Source organism: Buteo buteo, chromosome 3, assembly GCF_964188355.1.
Source record: "Buteo buteo chromosome 3, bButBut1.hap1.1, whole genome shotgun sequence".
In the NCBI taxonomy this organism is placed as follows: domain Eukaryota; kingdom Metazoa; phylum Chordata; class Aves; order Accipitriformes; family Accipitridae; genus Buteo; species Buteo buteo.
The window spans coordinates 77,408,233-77,428,378 of NC_134173.1; the positions used below are offsets into that span (position 1 = coordinate 77,408,233).

General features: G+C 58.8%; 1 protein-coding gene across 3 annotated transcripts; it reads left to right on the top strand.

The window, feature by feature from the left end:
* Window positions 1–76: 76 nt before the first annotated feature.
* LOC142029347 (1-phosphatidylinositol 4,5-bisphosphate phosphodiesterase gamma-1-like) lies at window positions 77–19,154 on the top strand. 3 transcript variants are annotated; one of them, XM_075024081.1, is made up of 32 exons: window positions 77–1,042; window positions 6,766–6,915; window positions 7,026–7,119; window positions 7,204–7,251; window positions 7,885–7,969; window positions 8,087–8,167; window positions 8,259–8,293; window positions 9,133–9,205; window positions 9,318–9,419; window positions 9,499–9,617; window positions 9,715–9,800; window positions 9,996–10,116; window positions 10,216–10,384; window positions 10,632–10,751; window positions 10,962–11,069; window positions 11,172–11,359; window positions 11,584–11,784; window positions 11,920–12,039; window positions 12,350–12,533; window positions 12,851–12,928; window positions 13,880–13,983; window positions 14,203–14,299; window positions 14,653–14,719; window positions 15,174–15,337; window positions 15,460–15,556; window positions 15,696–15,920; window positions 16,235–16,383; window positions 16,947–17,061; window positions 17,284–17,445; window positions 17,641–17,729; window positions 17,851–18,035; window positions 18,115–19,154. In XM_075024081.1, exons 1-32 carry the CDS (start codon window positions 823–825, stop codon window positions 18,164–18,166), a joined length of 3,888 nt encoding a protein of 1,295 aa, XP_074880182.1. In that variant the 5' UTR covers window positions 77–822; the 3' UTR covers window positions 18,167–19,154. The 3 variants fall into 3 exon arrangements, with proteins under 3 accessions (XP_074880182.1, XP_074880184.1, XP_074880183.1); XM_075024083.1 differs by having other exon boundaries at window positions 9,318–9,344; window positions 9,523–9,617; XM_075024082.1 differs by having other exon boundaries at window positions 7,885–7,921; window positions 8,132–8,167.
* Window positions 19,155–20,146: the final 992 nt, after the last annotated feature.

Consider the following 20,146-nt stretch of genomic DNA (forward strand, 5'->3'; position numbering starts at 1 on the left):
TTTTTTTTTTTTTTTTTTTTTTTTTTTTTTTTTTAAATTCCTTTCTGATCTCTTTCCGGCCATGTGTGATTGCAGTTTCCTCTGGGCGTCCATTTCATCAGCCCGAAATTAAGGAGCGGAGGAGAGGGGCGGCGGGCAGCCAGCGGGAGCAACCACCACCCCCCTCCCCATCACCTCCCCCTCCCCACCCACCACCACCCCCAACCCCGCATCCCCCATCCCACCCCACCCGGGACCTCGCTACCCCCCAGGCTGGCCGAGCACCCCTCGGCACCCCTTTGCCTCACCCCTCTCCCAACCTTGGCCCGGAGGCCGGGGTGGGGGGGACACGGAATCCGTCTCCTCAACGCAGGCACCATCAGTTTTGGGGGTGACTTTGCTTTTTTTTTTTTTTTTTTTTTTTTTTTGGCTGGGTTTTCCCCCCTCCCACGCCACCCTCTTCGCCCTCAAAGGTACCCCCCCCCCCCACCATCCTGCGGTGACCGGATGGTTTTCGTCCCCTCTGGTTCTGAACCGCAAGGCCATCGCCGCCGGCGTTGCCTATCTTCTCCCACCGCCGTTGGATGCCAACGCCAGGGCCGGATTCAGCCTCGGCGAGAAGGTCACGGTACCTCCAGCCCACCCTTTTCCTCCCCGCTGCCGCCAAGCCCGGCTCTGTACCGTGGCCGTGCTGTGGCGGAGGGGACGTCGGCCGTAGAGGAAACCCACGCCTGGGGCGAACAGAGAAAATCCCCGGGGAGGTTTCAGCTATTTGGTTCGTCCTCTCCTGCATGAGACAACCCCGGCTCTGCGGCTCCGCCGGACGATGGCCGAGCAGTGAAGATGTCCGTGGCCAGGCTCAACAGCGTCAATGGCTTTCTGGAGGACGGCAGGATGGAGGCGGGGGACATGGGCAGGATCCTCCGCTGCCTGGAGATGGGCACCGTCCTCACCTTGTTCTATCAGAAGAAGTCACAGAGGCCGGAGCGAAGGACCTTCCAGGTGAAGTTGGAGACCCGGCAGATCATCTGGAGCCGGACGCCCGAGAAGGTGGAAGGGGACAGTGAGTATCGGTGGCAGCGGCGCTGTGGGCTGGGGATGTGCTGGTGGGGTGTCTGGCCATGGTTGGTGGTTATGGGGTGCCTGGCCATGGTAGGATGTCCTACCGTGGTGGGGTGCCTGGCTGTGGGGTGCCTGGCCATGGTGGGATGTCCTAGCATGGTGGGGTGACTGGCTGTGGGGTGCCTGGCCATGGTGGGATGTCCTAGCATGGTGGGGTGACTGGCTGTGGGGTGCCTGGCTGTGGTGGGATGTCCTAGCATGGTGGGGTGACTGGTTGTGGGGTGCCTGGCTATGATGAGATGTCCTATCGTGGTGGGGTGGCTGGCTGTAGGGTGCCTGGCCATGGTGGGATGTCCTACCATGGTAGGGTGACTGGTTGTGGGGTGACTGGCCATGGTGGGATGTCCAGCTGCAGTGGGGTGACTGGTTATGGGGTGCCCAGCCATCATGGGGTGCCTGGCAGTGGGATGCCTGGCCGTGGTGGGGTGCTCTACTATGGTGAGATGCCTGGCTGCAGTGGTATGTCCAGCCACAGTGGGGTGGCTGGCTGTGGTAGGGTGCCTGCTGTAGTGGGGTGCCTAGACATAGTGGGGTGCCTGGCCACGGTGGAGTGCCCAGCCGTGGTGGGGTGCCTGCCACAGTTGGATGCCTGGCCTTGGTGGGATGCCTGGCCGTGATGAGGTGTCTGGTTATGGTAGGGTGCCTGGCTGTGGTGGGGTACCTGGAAATAGTGGGGTGACTGTCCATGGTGGGTAGCCTGGTCATAGTGGGGTTCTGGCCATGTTTGGGTGCCCTACCTCAGCGGGGTCTCTGACCATGGTGGGGTGCCTGGACGCAATGGGGTGCCCTGCCACAGTGGGATGCCCTGCTATGGTGGAATGCCCAGCCGTGGTAGGATGCCCTACTGTGGTGGGGTGCCTGACCATGGTGGGATGCCCAGAGAGACAAATGCAGGAGCTGCTGGGATGAGCAACCCTCACCTCCCCTCCAACCCAGCTCACATGGTCCATAAGTTCCCGTGGGGCTCAAACTGCTGCCATGTCACCCCTGGGGTTTTATACCCTCCCTGGCAAGGAGGTAAAGGAGCCAGCCACCACCTTGCCTACTCACGGTGCTTTTAACCCTAAAAATGCAGTGCTCAGGCTTCCAGGGCAGGCAGCAGCATGGGGTGGAACATGGTGGTGGCCCCATGCAGCCCAGAGAGGACTTGGCCAGGTGGGCTCTGCCCCACATGCATTAATGATGTCAATGCAAAGTTTGGACTGGTGGCATTGGCGTCCGGCACAGGAGATGCTCCCACTGGAGCATCCATAAAAATCACCCTTACTGGTGGATTCACTGGTGGCTAGTAGGCTGTTGGGGCATACTCCCACTGCCAGGCATCAGTGGGGCTCCATGCCTTGGTGCTCGTTACCTGGTTGCTCATTACCTCAAGGCTTGTACCTCCTCTTTAACTGAGCTAAAAAGAGCCAGGGGATGAAAACACGGGGTTGGGGTGGCATGGAATTATACCATCACCTCATCCCACATCCCCCTGTGGGGAGGAACCCAGTTTTGGGGGGTCTTCTCACCCAGATGATGGCAAAGCCTACCCTGGGAGGTTTGGGAGGTGACAGCTGCCTTTTCCCTAGGAGGGCTCAGGGGGTATCCTTAAAATTACCCAATTATCCATCTCAGAATCACTACCCATCGCTAATTTTGCACGAGGTGGAGCAAAATCCCCAGGAGGATTCAGCTTTTGCTTGGAGGGGCCGACTCTGAGCCAGGCTGCCAGCCATAGAGAGGTTTGAGCCGGGAAGAAGGGTGGCACCTGGAGATAAACATCGGCACGAGCAGGATCCATGCTTGTCCGGACCTGCTGGGCGATGGAGATGAACTCACCACCAGCCCTTGGGGGGGAGCAGATTTGTGGGAGGAGGAGGAGGAGGGATGAGCGAGGGGAGGAAAGGCACCCATTTTTGGAGAAGTGGTTTTGGTCCTCACAGGGAAGAGCTCATTCTCCACTCGTTGAAATAATGCATTTCTGGCTCCTTAGTTTTCTTTGGGAGCAACATGCGCCACCGTGTCAGGCTCCCGATGCCCTGCCTCAGTTTCCCCACCAGTGCCTTGGAATCTGGCTTCTCCCATGTGACTGCCCAAAACCCCCCAATGGGAATGAGTGAGCATCCTCCGAGGCCATCCAGAAGTGGGGGAAAAAAGGAAAATCCTTCTGGAAATGGTACAATACTGCCATCCAATCCCACCGCTTGCTTTCCTCAGTCCGGAGTGGGAGCAATCCCTATCTTGGTGCTGAGCTGGAGCATCTTCACCCCCTGGTCCAGCCCTGCTCCATGCTCACACATCCTCCCTCTCACCATGATGTTATGGAAGCGCCAGGATCTCCTATTCATCCCTGGGGTCTCGCTCCCACCCTGCGCCCGACCTCACGCCTGCCCGGGCCATTTTAAATTCCCCCCTTCAACCAGGCAACCCGCTTGGAGAGGGATTAGGAGGGACGACCAACAGCGCTGATGTCTCTGTTACGGGCTGGCAGGGCCAGGACGCAGATCCTGGCTCTCCCCTAGACACCCCACACCATGCAGGCTAATTACACGCTTCGTTAAGCAGCCGATGGACACGTGTCCATGCTGATGGGGTCGCCTGTAGCATCACTTCCAAAATTAACCTCATCCTGGAGGGTTTTCCAGCTCATTGCCCTCGGCAGACCCCGGTCCCAAGTGCAAGGATGAAATCTAGCAGAAAACAGCCCAAAAGGGATCTTTGCAAGAAATTAAAAGAAATAGGGGTGCAGGGAGCTTGGCAAACCCAAGAGCATTTCAGAGGAGTGGTTTGCCACGACGACAGCTAATTGGGATCACGCCTCCAGCCCTCGCTAACCCCAAATAATTAGAAATAGGACCATTTCAGGAGGAGAAAATCCAGATGGGGTTTAACACTGCCAGACCAGGAGGAAATCTTTTATTTCAGGTTTTAAATCAGCTTCACAACACCACAGGGAGCCCTGAGGGATGCGGTCACCCAACCCCCCCCCCCCCATACAGGAGGGTCTGAGCTGCCACATGTCCTGCAAGAAGGGATGACCGAGGCAAACAGGAGGTGACATGGCTCGTGCCACTGCAGCGCTGCCCAGGCCAGTGGGATTTCCCAGCACAACCATTCCCTCCAGCTGCTTTGCTTTGCTTTTCTCCTAACGCATTAAGAAAACTCCCAGGCTCTCAGCATCCCTAAAAGCCACCAGGCAGAACCTGGTCCTACACCATCTTCCCACCATTTAAAAATCTTCTTTGCACCACGCTGCTTGCTTTGCATTAGAAGAGAAAAGGGATTTTCGCAGCTGGAACCGACTTCCAGAGTGTTTTAATCGCCCGGGACCCCTGAGACAATGCGGGGAGGAGTTTGGAGACATAGTTCTGACATGATCGCTGCAAATCCGCTGCAGATGTGGTTTCCAGGAAGCCGCCGGCTGCGTTGCATTGTGCAGCCCCGCGCCGCTCCCTCTTCCCTTGGCTCTTCATGGGGCCGGGCTGTTTGCCCTGCGGAGGACTTGGGAGTACCGGCGGATGAAAAACTGGACGTGAGCCGGCAATGTGCACTCACAGCCCAGAAAACCAACCGTAACCTGGGCTGCATCCACTGCAGTGTGGCCAGCAGGTCCAGGGAGGGGATTCTGCCCCTCTGCTCTGCTCTGGTGAGACCCCCCTGGAGCACTGCGTCCAGCTCTGGGGTCCCCAGTACAAGACAGACATGGACCTGTTGGAGCGGGTCCAGAGGAGGGACAGGGAATGGTCCGAGGGCTGGAACACCTCTGCTATGGAGAAAGGCTGAGAGAGTTGGGGTTGTTCAGCCTGGAGAAGAGAAGGCTCCGGGCAGACCTTCTTGCGGCCTTTCAATACTTAAAGGGAGTTTTGTAAGGAAGATGGTGACAGACTTTTTAATATGGACCGTAGCAATAGGACAAGGGGTAATGGTTTTAAACTCAAAGAGGGGAGATTCAGACTAAATATAAGGAAGAAATTTGTTGCGGTGCGGCTGGTGAAACACTGGCCCAGGTTGCCCAGAGAGGTGGTCAATGCCCCATCCCTGGAAACATTCCAGGTCAGGTTGGACGAGGCTTTGAGCAACCTGATCTAGTTGAAGATGTCCCTGATCATTGCAGGGGGATTGAACTGCATGACCTTTAAAGGTCCCTTCCAACCCAAACTATTCTATGATTCTATGATTATTGGCAGTGCCCAGAGATCAGGTCCGAGGCCAGATCCCGGAGGCGTTGAACTGGGGGGATGGCTGCATTGCAGCTTGTTGGTGGAGCCTAGTTAGCCACTGGCTTCTTGCCCCTCTCTGGTGCCCTGTGGATGGGCAGCTTTGGGGATAAGCAGCTGGTTTTTAACCTATAAACCCATTTTTACCCCCAAATATCTGCCTGTTTTTACTGAAGAGGGTTTGCTCTGAGCCATGGGGACTGCACAGAGACAGCAAAGGGGTTTCATTTCTTGAGATCTAGTTCCAAAACAAAGCACATGCAGGGGTGCAGACCTCCTGTGTGTCACTTGTGCTAAAATCCCACCCCGATCCGTGAAATTTGGCTTGCGGTCCTCCAGCGAGAGAAGGCTGGATAAAGCCTCCAGTGTTTTCTGAAGCTTTTCCGCCAAGAAAAACTATTCTGCACCTCTTTTCTTGCTTAATCAGCCTGATTTTTCCCCCATCCCTTATTCCTCCCCGCATTCGGCTTTTCTTTCCCCACTTTGGATTAGGCTGATGATTTCCATCAAGGCACCGGCATGCCTGCACCCTTCCCCACTGCCGCATCGGAAACGCAGCCGGGCTGGAAATTCTCCGGGAAATGACCGATTTCCTCGGCAGGACAATACCCCGACGTGGAGGTCCGGCTGCCCTCGGCCCTACAAAGCCCTTTCCCGTGCCAGCGGCTCAGCCCCAGAGTGCAAAGCAGCCTGGGGGGGTGATACTTGGGGGTGATACTTGTGGTATCAAGAACAATTTTGGGTGTTATTACTAATATCATCATCATATTATTCTGCTCCTGGTGGGATGAGTCCACTCAGCAAAACCAGGGGTTGGAAATCTCTCCCGGCAGTGTAGCTGTGAGGAAGACCGCGGTCCGGAAACCCAGCCCTCCCGTCGCCAGCCAGGCTTTATATAGCGAGATAATGAGAGAGCAGCACGGCAGGAAAGAAACGCCCTGTGGTCCGGACTGCCGGGGCTCCAAATTGCCACCTTTGGTCAGATGTCTTCAATTAAAAGATGAGCTCAGCCTAACCCCGAGCAGGGTCTGTCTTGGGGAGGAGAAGGCAGGGGAGAGGTGGCTGGAGATGCGCTGGTTGGGATGGGGCAGGCTAAGCCTGGAGGACACGTGGCACCCAAAAAGCAAGGAAGCCAGTGGGGAGCACCGTCGGGATGCCACATTCTGGGGACGCGAGTCCCTGGAGGACACATAGGAGTGGGGTGCCATCACACACCTGGAGGCAGTGCTGCAGGGACACCCTGTCCTGGGGACATGGTTCCCTGGCGGACACGTGGCCACAGCACCCACAATACCATCACACACCCGTGGGCAGTGTCGTGGGGATGCCCCATCCTGGAGACAAGGCTCCCCAGAGCCGCATGGTGTCCTGGCGGTCCCACCTCCTGCATCTTCCCTGAGCCCCACACATGGGTCCATCGTGGCAGGGTGTCAGAGGAAAGTCCCATGTTCCTCTCTTCCCGCAGTCGATATTCGGGAGATCAAGGAGATCCGCCTGGGGAAGAACTCACGGGACTTCGAGCGCTACCCTGAGGACGCTCGCAAGCTCGACTTCACCATGTGCTTCATCATCCTCTACGGGATGGACTTCAGGCTGCGGACGCTCAGCGTGGCTGGTGCGTGGGCTCCCTCTCCGTTCCATCCTGGCCACCCTTGGGCTTTCACCCCCTCCCCAGCATCCCATCTCCCCTATCCCAACCTCACCACCCTCCTCTCCCTCCTCCAGCTTTCTGCGAGGAGGACATCAACCTGTGGATAACGGGCCTCAACTGGCTGGTGGCGGACACCCAAAAAGCCCAGACCCCACTGCAGATTGAGAGGTGAGGAAGGACCAGCAGGTCGCATTTCTGGTCCCCACCTGGGGGTACCAAACCCTCACCGCCTGTCCATCCTTTCCTTCCCAGGTGGCTGCGGAAACAGTTTGATGGGATGGACCGGTCGCGGGAAGGCAGGTGAGCACCGGCACAGCCCCATGCCAGGAAGCAGCCAGTGGGTTCAGCTGGACAGGGCTGTATCCCCCCATTTGCACCCCAAATCTGGAGGCTGAACGAGGCTGGGGATGAGGTTTTGGGGGCAAGGTAGTACCAGGTTATCTGGGGTGCTCTAAGGCACCGAAAATCAGACTGGAGTGCAGGTGCTGTAAGGACCATGGGGAACCCGATGCCCCCATGCCTGCTGCTGCATTTCCACCAGTGCCAGGAGGGACTGGACCATTAATGCAGTCCCTAAATATCTCCCCAAGACAGGCAAAAACCCCAAATCAGGTGAATTTGGACTTAAATGATTATAGGGATGGGCATAGTCTCTAGATGGGATGATGGCTCAGAGCCCCTGACTGGTTCTTGTATGTGCTCCCACTCTCCAACCCTCTGCTCATCGTCATGCCAGACCCCAGGTAATTAAGGGTCCTGTGCCACTGGGGGGGTCCACAGTCCGCTAGGGTTAGAGCCCCACGCCAGAGACCGCGCTGGCACCAGGATTTGGTCTGGGACCCTTGGCGGTGTTGGGAGCTGAGGTCCATCCAGGGGTTATCCATCCTCTGTGGGGTCTGGCCAGCGCCCTGACACCGGCTCGCCCTCCCGCAGCATCACGGTGAAGGACCTGAAGGCCATGCTGCCCCAGGTGAACTACCGCGTCCCCAACATGAGGTTCCTGCGGGACAAGCTCGTGGTAAGGACCCACCGGCCACCCCAGCTATGCAAGGAGATGGTCTTCGAGCCCCCACAGCCAGACCGGAGCTGGCCCCGGTCAGGTGGCCCCACTCTCATGCAGCACCATCTCCCACAGGAGGTGGAAGCCAGGAATGAGATGACTTTCTCCCACTTCATCCAGTTCTACAAAAACCTGATGTTTGATGCACAGAAGTCGGTAAGAGCCACGGCTTGTCCTCCCAAGCATCTCCCACCCGGTGTGGCATGTCCCCCACCAGCTAAGCCTGGTCCCCTCCTTTGCCTTGCAGGTCATCGAGCAGCTGGAGCTCTCCTTCCCATTGCGGTGAGTACCCCGGAACCCCGCGGCTCCCATCCCGGCCAAGCCGCCAAGTGTCGGATCCATTGGGTGGGCAACGCAGCCGGGCTGCGGGGCAGAGCAGGGGATAGGAGCTGGGATGGGAGCGGGGATGGGAGCGGGGATGGGAGTAGGGATGCGAGTAGGGATGCAAAAGGGGATGAGAAAGGGGGTGGGAGAGGGATGGGAGCAGGGATGGAACGAGGGATTGGAGCGGGGATGGGAGGAGGGATGGGAGAGGGGATGGGAGTGGGGATGGGAGCAGGGATAGGAGCGGGGATGGGAGCAGGGATGGGAGCGGAGGCTGAGACCAGGGACAGGAACAGGGATGGGAGCAGGGATGAGCAGAGATGGGAGTGGGGATGAGAGCGGGGATGAGCAGGCATGGGAGCAGGGATGGGAGAGGGGATAGGAGCAGGAATGGGAATGGGAATGGGAGCAGGAATGGGGGAGGAGATGGGAGCAGGGATGAGCAGAGGTGGGAGTGGAGATGGGAGCAGGGATGAGTGCCAGGGATGTAGGGGCATGTCACCCTGCCCTCCTTCCTGTATCCACGGGCAATGTTGCACACTCCGGCTGTGTGCCCACCTCTCCCAGGTCACAGGGTGACACTGGGAGTGTTTACTCTAGCAGCACCCAACAGCTGGAGGTTCCCCTTGCACCCCCGTGGCCTGCATTTTCTGCAAGCCCCTTGCCAGCTGGCAAGGAATGGGGCAGGAATGGGGGCATAGGGAGGCTGAGCTGTAGGTGGATGGTGGCCTTGACTCCCATGGGGTCTACCCCAACTCCTGCTCCTGGTCCTCACTGATGGCCACTCCGTGTCCCAGGAACGTGGACCGCCCCGAGCTGTGCCAAGTCTCCCTCTACGACTTCCAGAAGTTCCTGCTGCACGATCAGAAGGTGAGTGCTCTTAAAGACCCCTGCGGCATCCTTCTCAGCCCCAACCTAGGGGACCTCCATGGGATGCCCCAGCCTGGTTATCCCCGTAACAACAGCCACGTTTACACCCCAGGAATCCTGGGCCAGCGACGTGGGCATGGTGCGGGACTACATGTGCACCTACCTCAAGGAGGGCTCCAGCGAGGCGGTAGACCCCTCCTTCCAGCTGGATGAGGTGGGTGGCCCCACACAGCACCCACCCAGGGGTGTCTCTCCAGCCTCATCAGGCTCTGACCTCTCTGCTTTCCTCCCAGTTCCTCACGTACCTCTTCTCCAAGGAGAATATGGTGATGGATGCCAAGTATGAGCGCGTGGTGCCTGAGGAGATGAACCACCCCCTGTCCCAGTACTGGATCTCCTCTTCCCACAACACGTAAGGACAGGGTGGGCTCTACCTGGGGACCTTCGTGAGCATCCCATCACCCCAGCTGGGGCAGCACTGGCTGCTGATGGTCCCTCTCTCTCTGCAGGTACCTGACAGGGGACCAGTTCTCCAGCGAGTCCTCCCTGGAGGCGTACGCCCGCTGCCTGCGCATGGGCTGCCGCTGCATCGAGTGTGAGTCCCCACAGCACTTCGCAGAGATGCTGAGCCCCCCCCAGCACCTTGGGTCACATCAGACAGACCGTCCCCTGCACCCATCCCATGTCACTGGGGTGGGGGGTCTTCCATCCCCTTTGCGGGCTCCAAAACGTGGTCCCCAGTGCACAGTCGGTGACCAGCATGTGTTAACCAAGGTGTCTCCCCCCTCAGTGGACTGCTGGGATGGCCCAGATGATCTCCCCATCATCTACCATGGCCACACGCTCACCTCCAAGATCAAGTTCCTGGATGTGCTGCACACCATCAAAGAGCATGCGTTCGTCACCTCTGAGTAAGCCCCAGCCCCCCAGTGACACCCCAGTTCTGGGCCGGGCAAGCAACGTCTCCTTCACCTTCGTCCGAAGCCACCATTCCCACCTGCTTCCTCCAGGTTCCCCATCATCCTCTCTATCGAAGACCACTGCAGCATTGTCCAGCAGAGGAACATGGCGTCCCACTTCAAGAAGGTCTTTGGGGACATGCTGCTCACCAAGCCAGTGGACATCAATGCCGATGAGTTGCCCTCACCCACCCAGCTCAAGAAGAAGATCCTAATTAAGGTGTGGACAAGGACTGTTTTGGGCTGGGAGGGATGGTGATTCTCTCAAATCTTGGGACTCAAGAGTGATATCCCTCTGTGCACAAGTAGGACATCTCTCCAATATTCTTCTGCAAGAGACGGTCAAGGGGAACAGGGGGTGGTGGAAAGGGACCTGCAGAAGCCCGAGCATGGCCTGAGGGCTGGGAGCTCAGTGTGATGGGGACACCATGCCCACCACTGAGCTCCCCTCCCTGGGCTGTCCCCAGCACAAGAAGCTGGTCGAAGGGAACCTGTACGAGGAGGTCTCCACCGCCAGTTACTCGGAGAACGACATCAGCAACTCCATCAAGAACGGCATCCTCTACCTTGAAGACCCCATTGACCACGTAAGGGCCTCCCTGCCGATGGCAGCCAGGTGCTGAGCAGGGTCTGTCGGATGGGGATGAGCATTGGGTTTGGGTTGAGTATGGGGCATGGGCTCACTAGACCATTGCAATGCTGTGGGGGGCGGGAGGGGGCAGAAACAGGCATCCCAAAGCCCTGTCCATCCATGCCATCATCCTCCCCACACCAGTGATGCTCTTCCTCCCTCCCAGACCTGGAGCCCCCATTATTTTGTCCTAACGAGCAACAAGATCTACTACTCAGAGGAGACATCCCGCTACCAGTTCAATGAGGATGAAGAGGAGGTGGAGCAGAAGGAGGTGTGTGAGGGTCAGGATGCATCCAGGGAGCAGGGGGATATAGGGAGGACTTTGTGGGGAAGGCGAGAGAGTGGCAATGCCCATTTTGGGGTGAACTTGCAGGAGTTCAACAACAACGAGCTGCACTTCACGGAGAAGTGGTTCCACGGGAAGCTGGGAGGTGGCCGCGACGGGCGACAGATCGCCGAGAAGCTGCTGCACGAGTACTGCACCGAGACGGGCGGCAAAGACGGCACCTTCCTGGTGCGCGAGAGCGAGACCTTCGTGGGCGACTACACCCTCTCCTTCTGGTAGGACCCCCAGTGGGGAGACAGGATCCCACCCTCCCCGAGCCGGTCTGGGCATCCCACCAGGGATTGACCCTCCAGCTGATCCCTGAGCTGGTGGCGGGAATGGCTTTTTTTGGGGGGGAAACACCACATTTTTATGCAGCACACAGACCCCCCGAGCGTGGGATGGCGGGGTCGTGGACCTGAATTGACTCACCCCTGTCTTTCCCCCACCACCACGGCAGGAGGTCCAGTCGGGTGCAGCACTGCCGGATCCACTCGAGGCAGGAGGCCGGCGCCACCAAGTTCTACCTGACGGACAACCTGGTCTTCGACAGCCTCTACAGCCTCATCTGCCACTACCGCGAGGTGCCGCTCCGCTGCAACGAGTTCGAGATGCGCCTCACCGACCCCGTCCCCCAACCCAATGCCCACGAGAGCAAAGAGTGAGGATGGTCCCCATCCCCTCGGTCCCTTGGGTCCACCAGCCTCCTCCATCCCTGGTGTCAGGTCTTGGGTGCCCCCCCCGGGGTGTGGAGATGCTGGTGCCAGCCCACCACCTCCATGCTCTGCCCGGCCAGGTGGTACCACGCCAGCTTGACGCGCCTGCAGGCCGAGCACATGCTGATGCGGGTCCCGCGGGACGGAGCCTTCCTAGTGCGCAAGCGCAGTGAACCCAGCTCCTACGCCATCTCCTTCCGGTGAGTGTGGACATCCCGGTTCCCGGAGGCTGGTTGGGCTCGGCCACGGTGCCCGTGTTGCCAGCCAAGCTGAGAACTGCCTGGCTCGTGTCTGTTGTAACTCCATCCTGGGTGGCAGGGGTTTGTGCTGAGTCAGCGGGGTGACGCGGTGGGATGCATGATGCTGTCCGGTGATGGGAAAGCCACATCCTCAGGGCAGTCACCCTGGTGGCATCCTTGCTGGGGCAGGGCATCACCTCCTGCCCGTCCCCTTCATGGAGCCAAGGTCCGGCCAACTCTCACATATCGCCCCTGGCTCTCTTGGCCCCAGGGCAGAGGGGAAGATCAAGCACTGCCGCATCCAGCAGGAAGGTCGGCTTTTCATGCTGGGCAGCTCGGCCGAGTTTGAGAGCCTTGTGGACCTCATCAGCTACTATGAGAAGCACCCGCTCTACCGCAAGATGAAGCTGCGTTACCCCATCAACGAGGAGACCCTGGAGAAGATGGGTACCACCGTGAGTGCTCCCAGTGGTGGGGTTGGTGGGGACGGGGACCCAGTGCCATGGGCAACCAAACTCCATCCCCAGCTCCACCATGGTGGGAAGGTCTCCTCCAGCCTCATGGTTGAAGCCCAGCCAGAACTGGCCAAGCTCGTTCTGCAGTCATTGCCCACGGTTATAGCTGCACTGTAATTCCCTTCCAACAAGTTGCAAAGGGATACTAGGTCCCTCTCAACCTCCTCTCGATCACATGTGGTAGTCCAGGTCCCACCACATCCCCTTGTAGCCCCTGCCCACATCCAGGTGACCCACTCTGGCATTTCTCCTTGCAGGAGCTAGACTATGGAGCTCTGTACGAGGTGCGGACCCCCCACTTCTATGTAGAGGCCAACAAGATGCCAATGGCCAGGGTAAGGGGCTGAGCTGGTGTCCCTGGGAGGTGGAGGGTGGTGGGACATGACAGTTCGAGTGCTGGGGCTCCTGGGTGGTTCCACCCCCAGACCCACCACATCTCCCACCACTGACCTGAAAGTGGTGACGTTTTGCTGCGGTTTTCTGACCCTCAAGTGATGCTGGAGCTGGACCCTTCCCACATCACCATCATTTGGGGACAGTCTGAACTTCAGTGACAGCATTGTCACAGCATGGGGGGGACGGACAGGTCTGGAGAGAGTCCAGCCTGGAGCAATGACCTGACACAAGTTTGCCCCAAAACCAAGGAAACCCCCATGGATCCCTTTGCACTGGGGAACCCCAAAAAAGCAGGTTTAGGGTCAGTTCCCAGGTTGTGCGGCCTCCATCCTCAGAGGTTTTTGGGACAGGCTGGTCTCAGAGCTGACCCAATCTCCATCCTTTGAGGTTTTTGGGACTGGGCTGGTCCTGGAACTGACCCTGGAGGAGGCTGGACTGGAGCTCCAAGGTTCCTTCCCTGTGATCCTACAATCCCATGGTCCAGCACTGCTCTGCCTTAAAGGTCCCTTTGCAGCAGAGCAGCTCTCAGGCTAAGACCAAACATGGGAAAGCTTAACCCAAAGGGTTTTTTTCCAGAAAGTGTGGTAATATCAGGGGATTAACCCCTTCAGTGCACCAGGAGAAACCATTGGGGGACCCAGAAGAGGAACCCGCTTTGTGCTGAACGGGGTGGTCCTACAGGACCACAGGCACCTCCAGCCCTCTTGTCCCCTCTAACACATCTCACTGCTTGCGTGAGCAATTTGGGGGCATCATTTGGGGTGTTGGACCTTCAGGAGCCCCCATGCTCCACCATGGGGGCTTGAGGAGCTGGGCTGAGTGGGGCATGCTGCCCACCAGCATCCCCGGGCGCTGGCTGGTGACACGTGTCCCTCTCCCCTGTGGTCCAGTGCACGGTGAAGGCTCTCTACGACTACAAAGCACAGCGGGAGGACGAGCTGTCGTTCTGCAAGCAGGCCATCATCCACAACGTCGACAAGCAGGACGGCGGCTGGTGAGGGCGGTTGGGTGGCCCCGGGTGGACATTGCCGTGGGTGGGAGGTGGAGGGGACACCCTGGGTTTTCCCGCGGGTCGTCCCGCGGTGGGTTTTAATTGCCTCCTTTTCTGTCCCCCCACCCTTTCTCCGAATTCTCCCCTACATTGCATGCAGCATGAACACCCCTTTCCCCCCCCAAACCAGTCCGCTTGCCTTGATCCTCTCACCCCTTGCAGGTGGCGGGGGGACTACGGGGGCAAGAAGCAACTGTGGTTCCCGGCCAACTACGTGGAGGAGATCGTCAGCACACAAGCGCAGGAGCAGGATGAGGCTGTGAGTGCCATGTCCCCACGCACCCGGGACCGAGGCCACCTGAGATGCCTCCAGCCCCGTTCCAGCCCAGACCCTTATCCAGAGGCTGGAGGATGCTCCTGGTCCCACCCCAGCTTGGACCCTTTTCTGGAAGCTGGAGGATGCTCCCAGCACTGTGCCAGCCCAGACCCTTATCCAGAGGCTGGGGGATGCTCAACCGCGGAGCAGAGCATGCCAAGAGGGCGGTTTTTTTCTCTGCTTTTGCTCAGACTTGGCCGATTCAGAGGGCTGGAGGGAGGATGCCAAATGGAGCGGGCACCAGGCTCAGCCCCGCATGCCTTCCCCATCGCCCCCTCTCCCTTCCTCTCTTGCAGTCATCGGAAAACAGCCCCCTGGGGAACTTCTTGAAGGGCTTCATCGATGTGCCATCCTGCCATGTTGGTGAGTGTCCCCACCACGTCCCCATGGTGGCTGCGGGAGCCCGCCGGGATGGCGTGCACCCCGTGCTGAAGCTCAGTGCCGTGAGCTGAGGCTCCCCAAACTCATCACGCAACTGCCAGCCGGGCTTGTGCTTGGCACAATGGGCCAGGGAGCAACATGGGGCTGGGTTCGGAGGGATTTGGCTGATTTGGGGGGGAATTTGGAGGAATTCAGAGGTCCAAATGATTCAGAGGACATTTACCCCTGGCTCAAAGGACAACGCATTTCAGTGTGGAAAGCTGAAACCATACATTAGAAAAATGGGATCCTCGCAGGAGGAGGACCCCGATGGCTGGTGGGGTGCCAGGAGGGGCTGATGGGGGCCCGGGAGTGGGACCGCTGAGGTTTCGTTTGCTCCACAGAGCCATCCTTTGGGAATGTCTTCGAGTAAAGCCCCCCTCTGATGTCCTTATAGTTATCTCCAAAGACGGGAGGAGCTCCAAACCATTTGTCTTCACCATCCATTCCCAGCAGATGTCCCACGCAGCCCAGTCGCTGGATGTGGCCGCGGACACGCAGGAGGAACTCAGCGAGTGGGTGGCCAAGATCCGAGAGGCCACGCAGAACGCCGACGCCAGGGTGAGGGGCACCAGGGTACAGAGGATGGGGGTGGACGGTCCCGTCCCCCAGAGGATGGTCCCCAAAGTCTCCGAAGGAGGAGGCTGGAGGGAGACTTTCAGCTCCTGTTTTCCCTTGTGCAGATGCAAGAGGGGAAGATCATGGAGCGGAGGAAGAAGATTGCGCTGGAGCTCTCCGAGCTGGTTGTGTATTGCCGCCCAGTGCCGTTTGATGAGGACAGTAAGAGCTGGAGAAGGGGGTTGATGGGATGAGCATGGGAAGAGATGGGTTGGGGGGGAACCAAGCAGTCACAGTGGGCCACTCCCAGGCCACCAGAGAGCCCCATGTCCTCCACTGATGGTCACCTTGGTGCTTTCAGAGATTGGCACGGACAAGGCATGCTACCGGGACATGTCCTCCTTCCCGGAGACCAAGGCAGAGAAGTATGCCAACCGCAGCAAGGGCAAGAAGTTCCTGCAGTACAACCGGCGCCAGCTCAGCCGCATCTACCCCAAAGGGCAACGCCTGGACTCCTCCAACTACGACCCGTTGCCCATGTGGATCTGTGGTAGCCAGCTCGTGGCCCTCAACTTCCAGACGCCTGGTAAATCCTGCTCCCGGGGTGGTTGCTGGGCTCATCCCCACAGGTCACCCCCAAATCCCCATCCCCAGTGGCTCTGCCCTGGCCCCTGTTGCTGGAGGTGGTTTGGGTGATCTCTCCAACCTTTGTCCTCATCCTGATGGGGACATCTCCAGGCAATTCTTGGGTGCTTCATGCAAAACCCAGCTGCATCCCTTCTGCAACCAGGGTTGAGGGCTCTTAGCAGGGGGGTTGCCAGGGCATGACCTTCTGCCCGAGGACCTCGGGGAGGTCTCTGAGCCCCATGGCTCAGAGCTGCTCCATCCCCATGGCCACAGACAAGCCGATGCAGCTGAACCAGGCGCTCTTCATGCTCGGTGGCCGCAGCGGCTACGTCCTGCAGCCTGACATCATGAGGGATGAGACTTTTGACCCCTTCGACAAGAACAGCCTGAAGATTGTGGAGCCCATTACGGTCCAGCTGCAGGCAAGTGGGCAAGGACAGCAAGTCCACCTTGAGGTGGTCACCACCAAGATGGGGACTTGCTTCTGCCTCGTTTTTGGGTCAACTGGGGGTGGTTTTACATGTTTCAGCCACATATTTGCTCCATGGAGTTTGTTACCCCATGATCTCTTGGGTTTGTTGGTCTTTCTTTGCATCCGGCATAATTTTTCTGGGCACAGTTGCACAGAGCTGAGCCTAACTTGAGTGAGAGCAAGGTGGAGGGTAAAGTAGATAAAACAAGCCCAGAAGCACCTTACTCAACCCTTGGGTAATTTCGGTGTTAGAGCAGAGACAGGTTGGTTCGTAGGCACCTCACTCTTGAGCACGGCATGAATCCAGCATAAGTTTTTAAAATAATTTCATGGATACAGCTAGAATCAAGCTAAAACCAGTCAAAAATCATAAAGAAGTTGTGGTGTGGCTAATTATAGCCGTGAAGCTTTTGGCAAGCCCAAACCAACTGAGCCATGGGGCTGGCTTGAGGAGTCCTTCCTTGCCAAGCATGGCCGGACCTTACCCTCCTCTTCCTTCTCTTCCTCCCACAGATCCTCGGTGCCCGGCACCTGCCCAAGAACGGGAGGAGCATCGTGTGCCCCTTCGTGGAGGTGGAGGTGTGCGGCTCCGAGTATGACAACAGCAAGAACAAGACAGACGTCGTAGGTGAGGGTCCACGCAGGTGACATTCCCACCCAGCCCCAGGGACAGGCGGAGACACCGGGACAACCCTAACCGTGCCCTTCAGGGTTCTCTTGGACTTGTGGGTGATGGGGCTGGGTTTTGTGAAGAGGACAGGCATCTCCCACCAACGTGCTGGTGCCATGCCCTTGATGTCCATGCATCTAGCCCCGCTCTGACCCTCCCCGCTCTCTCCTCACCCCATAGCTGACAACGGCTTCAACCCTGTCTGGCTCTTCAAGCAGTTTGTCTTTGACATCAACAACCCTGAGTTCGCCTTCCTCCGCTTTGTGGTGTACGAGGAGGACATGTTCAGCGATCCCAACTTCTTGGCACAAGCCACCTTCCCTGTTAAGGGCCTCAAAACAGGTACGGTCCTTCCATCCGCACTGCCATCATCATCATCAAATCATAGAATCATAGAATGGTTTAGGTTGGAAGAGACGTTTAAAAGTCATCTAGTCCCCTGCAAACCCCCTGCAATCATTATCACCATCATCATCATCATCATCTCCTCGAGGATCTGGCCATGGGTCTGAGCTCATGTCATGGTGTTGTGTCCAGGCTACCGGTCAGTGCCATTGAAGAACAGCTACACCGAGGACCTGGAGCTCGCCTCCCTCCTCATCCACATCGAGATCATCAACGCCAAGGCAGGTGGCCCAGGCGGCTTGGGGAACCCCGTGCCTCAGTTTCCCCAGCCAGAGCAAGGGTGAACAGCACCCTGGGGTGTCCCGTACACCCCACCACCATCATACCCTTTTGTCAGAGCAGGAGGAAGACGAGGAGAACCTCTACTCATCCATCCAGCAACTACGGGACCGCGCCAGCGAGCTCTCCAGCCAGGTCTCCAGCTACGAGCGCACCAACGGCTGCGACTCCCGCTACCAGCAACGCCTCGACGAGCTACGGGCAGCCCAGGAGCGGCTCATGGAGCTCACCGAAGTCCGCAACCGCAAGTGAGTGTGTCCCCTCCCCGTGACTTCAGGAGGTCCCTCTTGGGAGGGTCCTTAAGGCCACCACCCTGCTCCCCACCAGGTTGATGGAGAAGAAGAAGAGGGACCGGCAGATGGTCACCAAACGCAGCTGAGCTGGATGGACACGAGCCTGCCGACCCGCTGCGGACCTCCCCTGCCACCTCCTCTCCTGCCGCAAAGGGAGGTGGGGTGGCTGGATCTGGACAACCCCCCCACACACACACCCGGGGCTGGGTGACAGCAACGTGACAAATTTGGGGACGAAAGGGGACTTCGGGTAGTTCTGCCTGTGATGTTTCTCTATCGGGGCGAGGCGGGAGGCGGGATGCTCTGGTGTAAATCCCAGGTGCCTCTGGCTTCGTCCCATGTCCCCTGGAGCTCGTGGCCATGTCCCTGTCCCCGCAGGGTGGCCACCGCAGCTCCTCTTCACCCTGCATCCTCCGTGTCCCACCACCCCATGGCAGGGAGGGGGGCGATGAGCCCTGTGACCGATGGGGAAACTGAGGCATGGGTGCCCAGCCAGCACAGGATGGGGCAGGACCGGCCACCTCCATCCTGGGGACAGGACCAGCTGGCAGCAAGGCACCAGGGTGGGAACGCAGGGGACACTTTGGGGGGGAGGGTAGGGGGGACATTTTGCCCCCCCGCTATAAATATCTGTATTTTCTTCTTTTATCCAGCGTGTACATATGGCACGGGAGCGGGGGGTGGGGGGTGTCTGTACCAGCCACAGTATTAGGGCACAGGGGGAACCCCAAAATGTCCGGAGGTGCCCTCGGCATGGGTGCGAGGGAGTGGGGGACCAGGTCTGGGGGTGCCCCATGGGGCCAGGGTGGCCGGTGACAGGGTGCCCCGAGCAGGCACCGGGCAGATGCAGGCACCAAGGTGGCCCCAGAGGGGACAGGGATGTCCCCAAGGTGACGCCAGCCTTAGCACCAAACCCTGGGAACGGGGACGGATCCTGCTGGTAAAGCCCACGGAGGTGGTGCCCAACGGGACGGTGGCTGGGGACATCTCGGGGTGTCCCCCAGGGTCGGGGCGTCCTGGAGGGGGGATCTGTGTATTCTTTGTATGAAAATAAATCTATTTAGCCAATATTTATACCCCGCTGCCGTGGTCTGGTGTCCCCCGCCCCATCCCAGCTCTGCTCCCAGCGCCGGTGTCCCTAGGGTGGGTGATGTCCCCAGGGTGGTGGCTCGGTGGTCCCGGATCTGGTGTGTCACCCTTGTCCCTGTGACATGTCCTGGCAGCGGTGGGGACACTCGGGAAGTGCGTGGGTCTGTGCTGCGGTGGGCAGGGCCACCCGGGGAGGGGACGTGGGACAAGGGGACGTGGGACACAGGACGTGGGACACAGGGCACAGGGCATGGGGGACACAGGGTACAGAGGTGCGGTGACACAGGGACGATGGATACAGAGCCATGGGGACTCAGGACACAGGGTCATGGGGACACAGGGCTCGGGGGGGACACAGCTATGGGGACACAGGGACTATGGGGTCATGGACACTGGGACATGGGCACATGGGACACAGGGCCCTGGGGGCACACAGCTATGGGGACACAGGGACTATGGGGATATGGGGACACAGAGCCATGGGGACACAGGGCCATGGGGACACAGAGCTATGGGGACAGAGGGACTATTGGGACATAGGACACTGGGCCATGGGGGGACAGAGCTATGGGGACACAGAGCTATGGAGATGCAGGGACTACGGGGACATGGGACACTGGGACATGGGGACACAGAGCTATGGGGACACAGAGCCATGGGGACACAGGGACACAGGGCTATGGGGACACGGAACACAGGGCCATAGGGACACAGAGCTATGGGGACAGAGGGACTATAGGGACATGGGATACAGGGCTCTGGGGACACACAGCTATGGGGACGCAGAGCTAAGGAGATGCAGGGACTATGGGGACATGGGACACTGGGACATGGGGACACAGAGCTATGGGGACACGGGACACAGGGCCATAGGGACACAGAGCTATGGGGACAGAGGGACTATTGGGACATAGGACACTGGGCCACGGGGACAGAGGGACTATAGGGACATGGGATACAGGGCTCTGGGGACACAC

Bases quoted from the DNA above. Each gene is read 5' to 3' on its own strand.
- LOC142029347 (XM_075024081.1), top strand. From the start codon at position 823: ATGTCCGTGGCCAGGCTCAACAGCGTCAATGGCTTTCTGGAGGACGGC. The intron at 12,929-13,879 runs GTAAGGGGCTGA...CCTGTGGTCCAG, and splicing joins ACAAGATGCCAATGGCCAGG to TGCACGGTGAAGGCTCTCTA. The intron at 17,730-17,850 runs GCAGGTGGCCCA...TTGTCAGAGCAG, and splicing joins TCGAGATCATCAACGCCAAG to GAGGAAGACGAGGAGAACCT.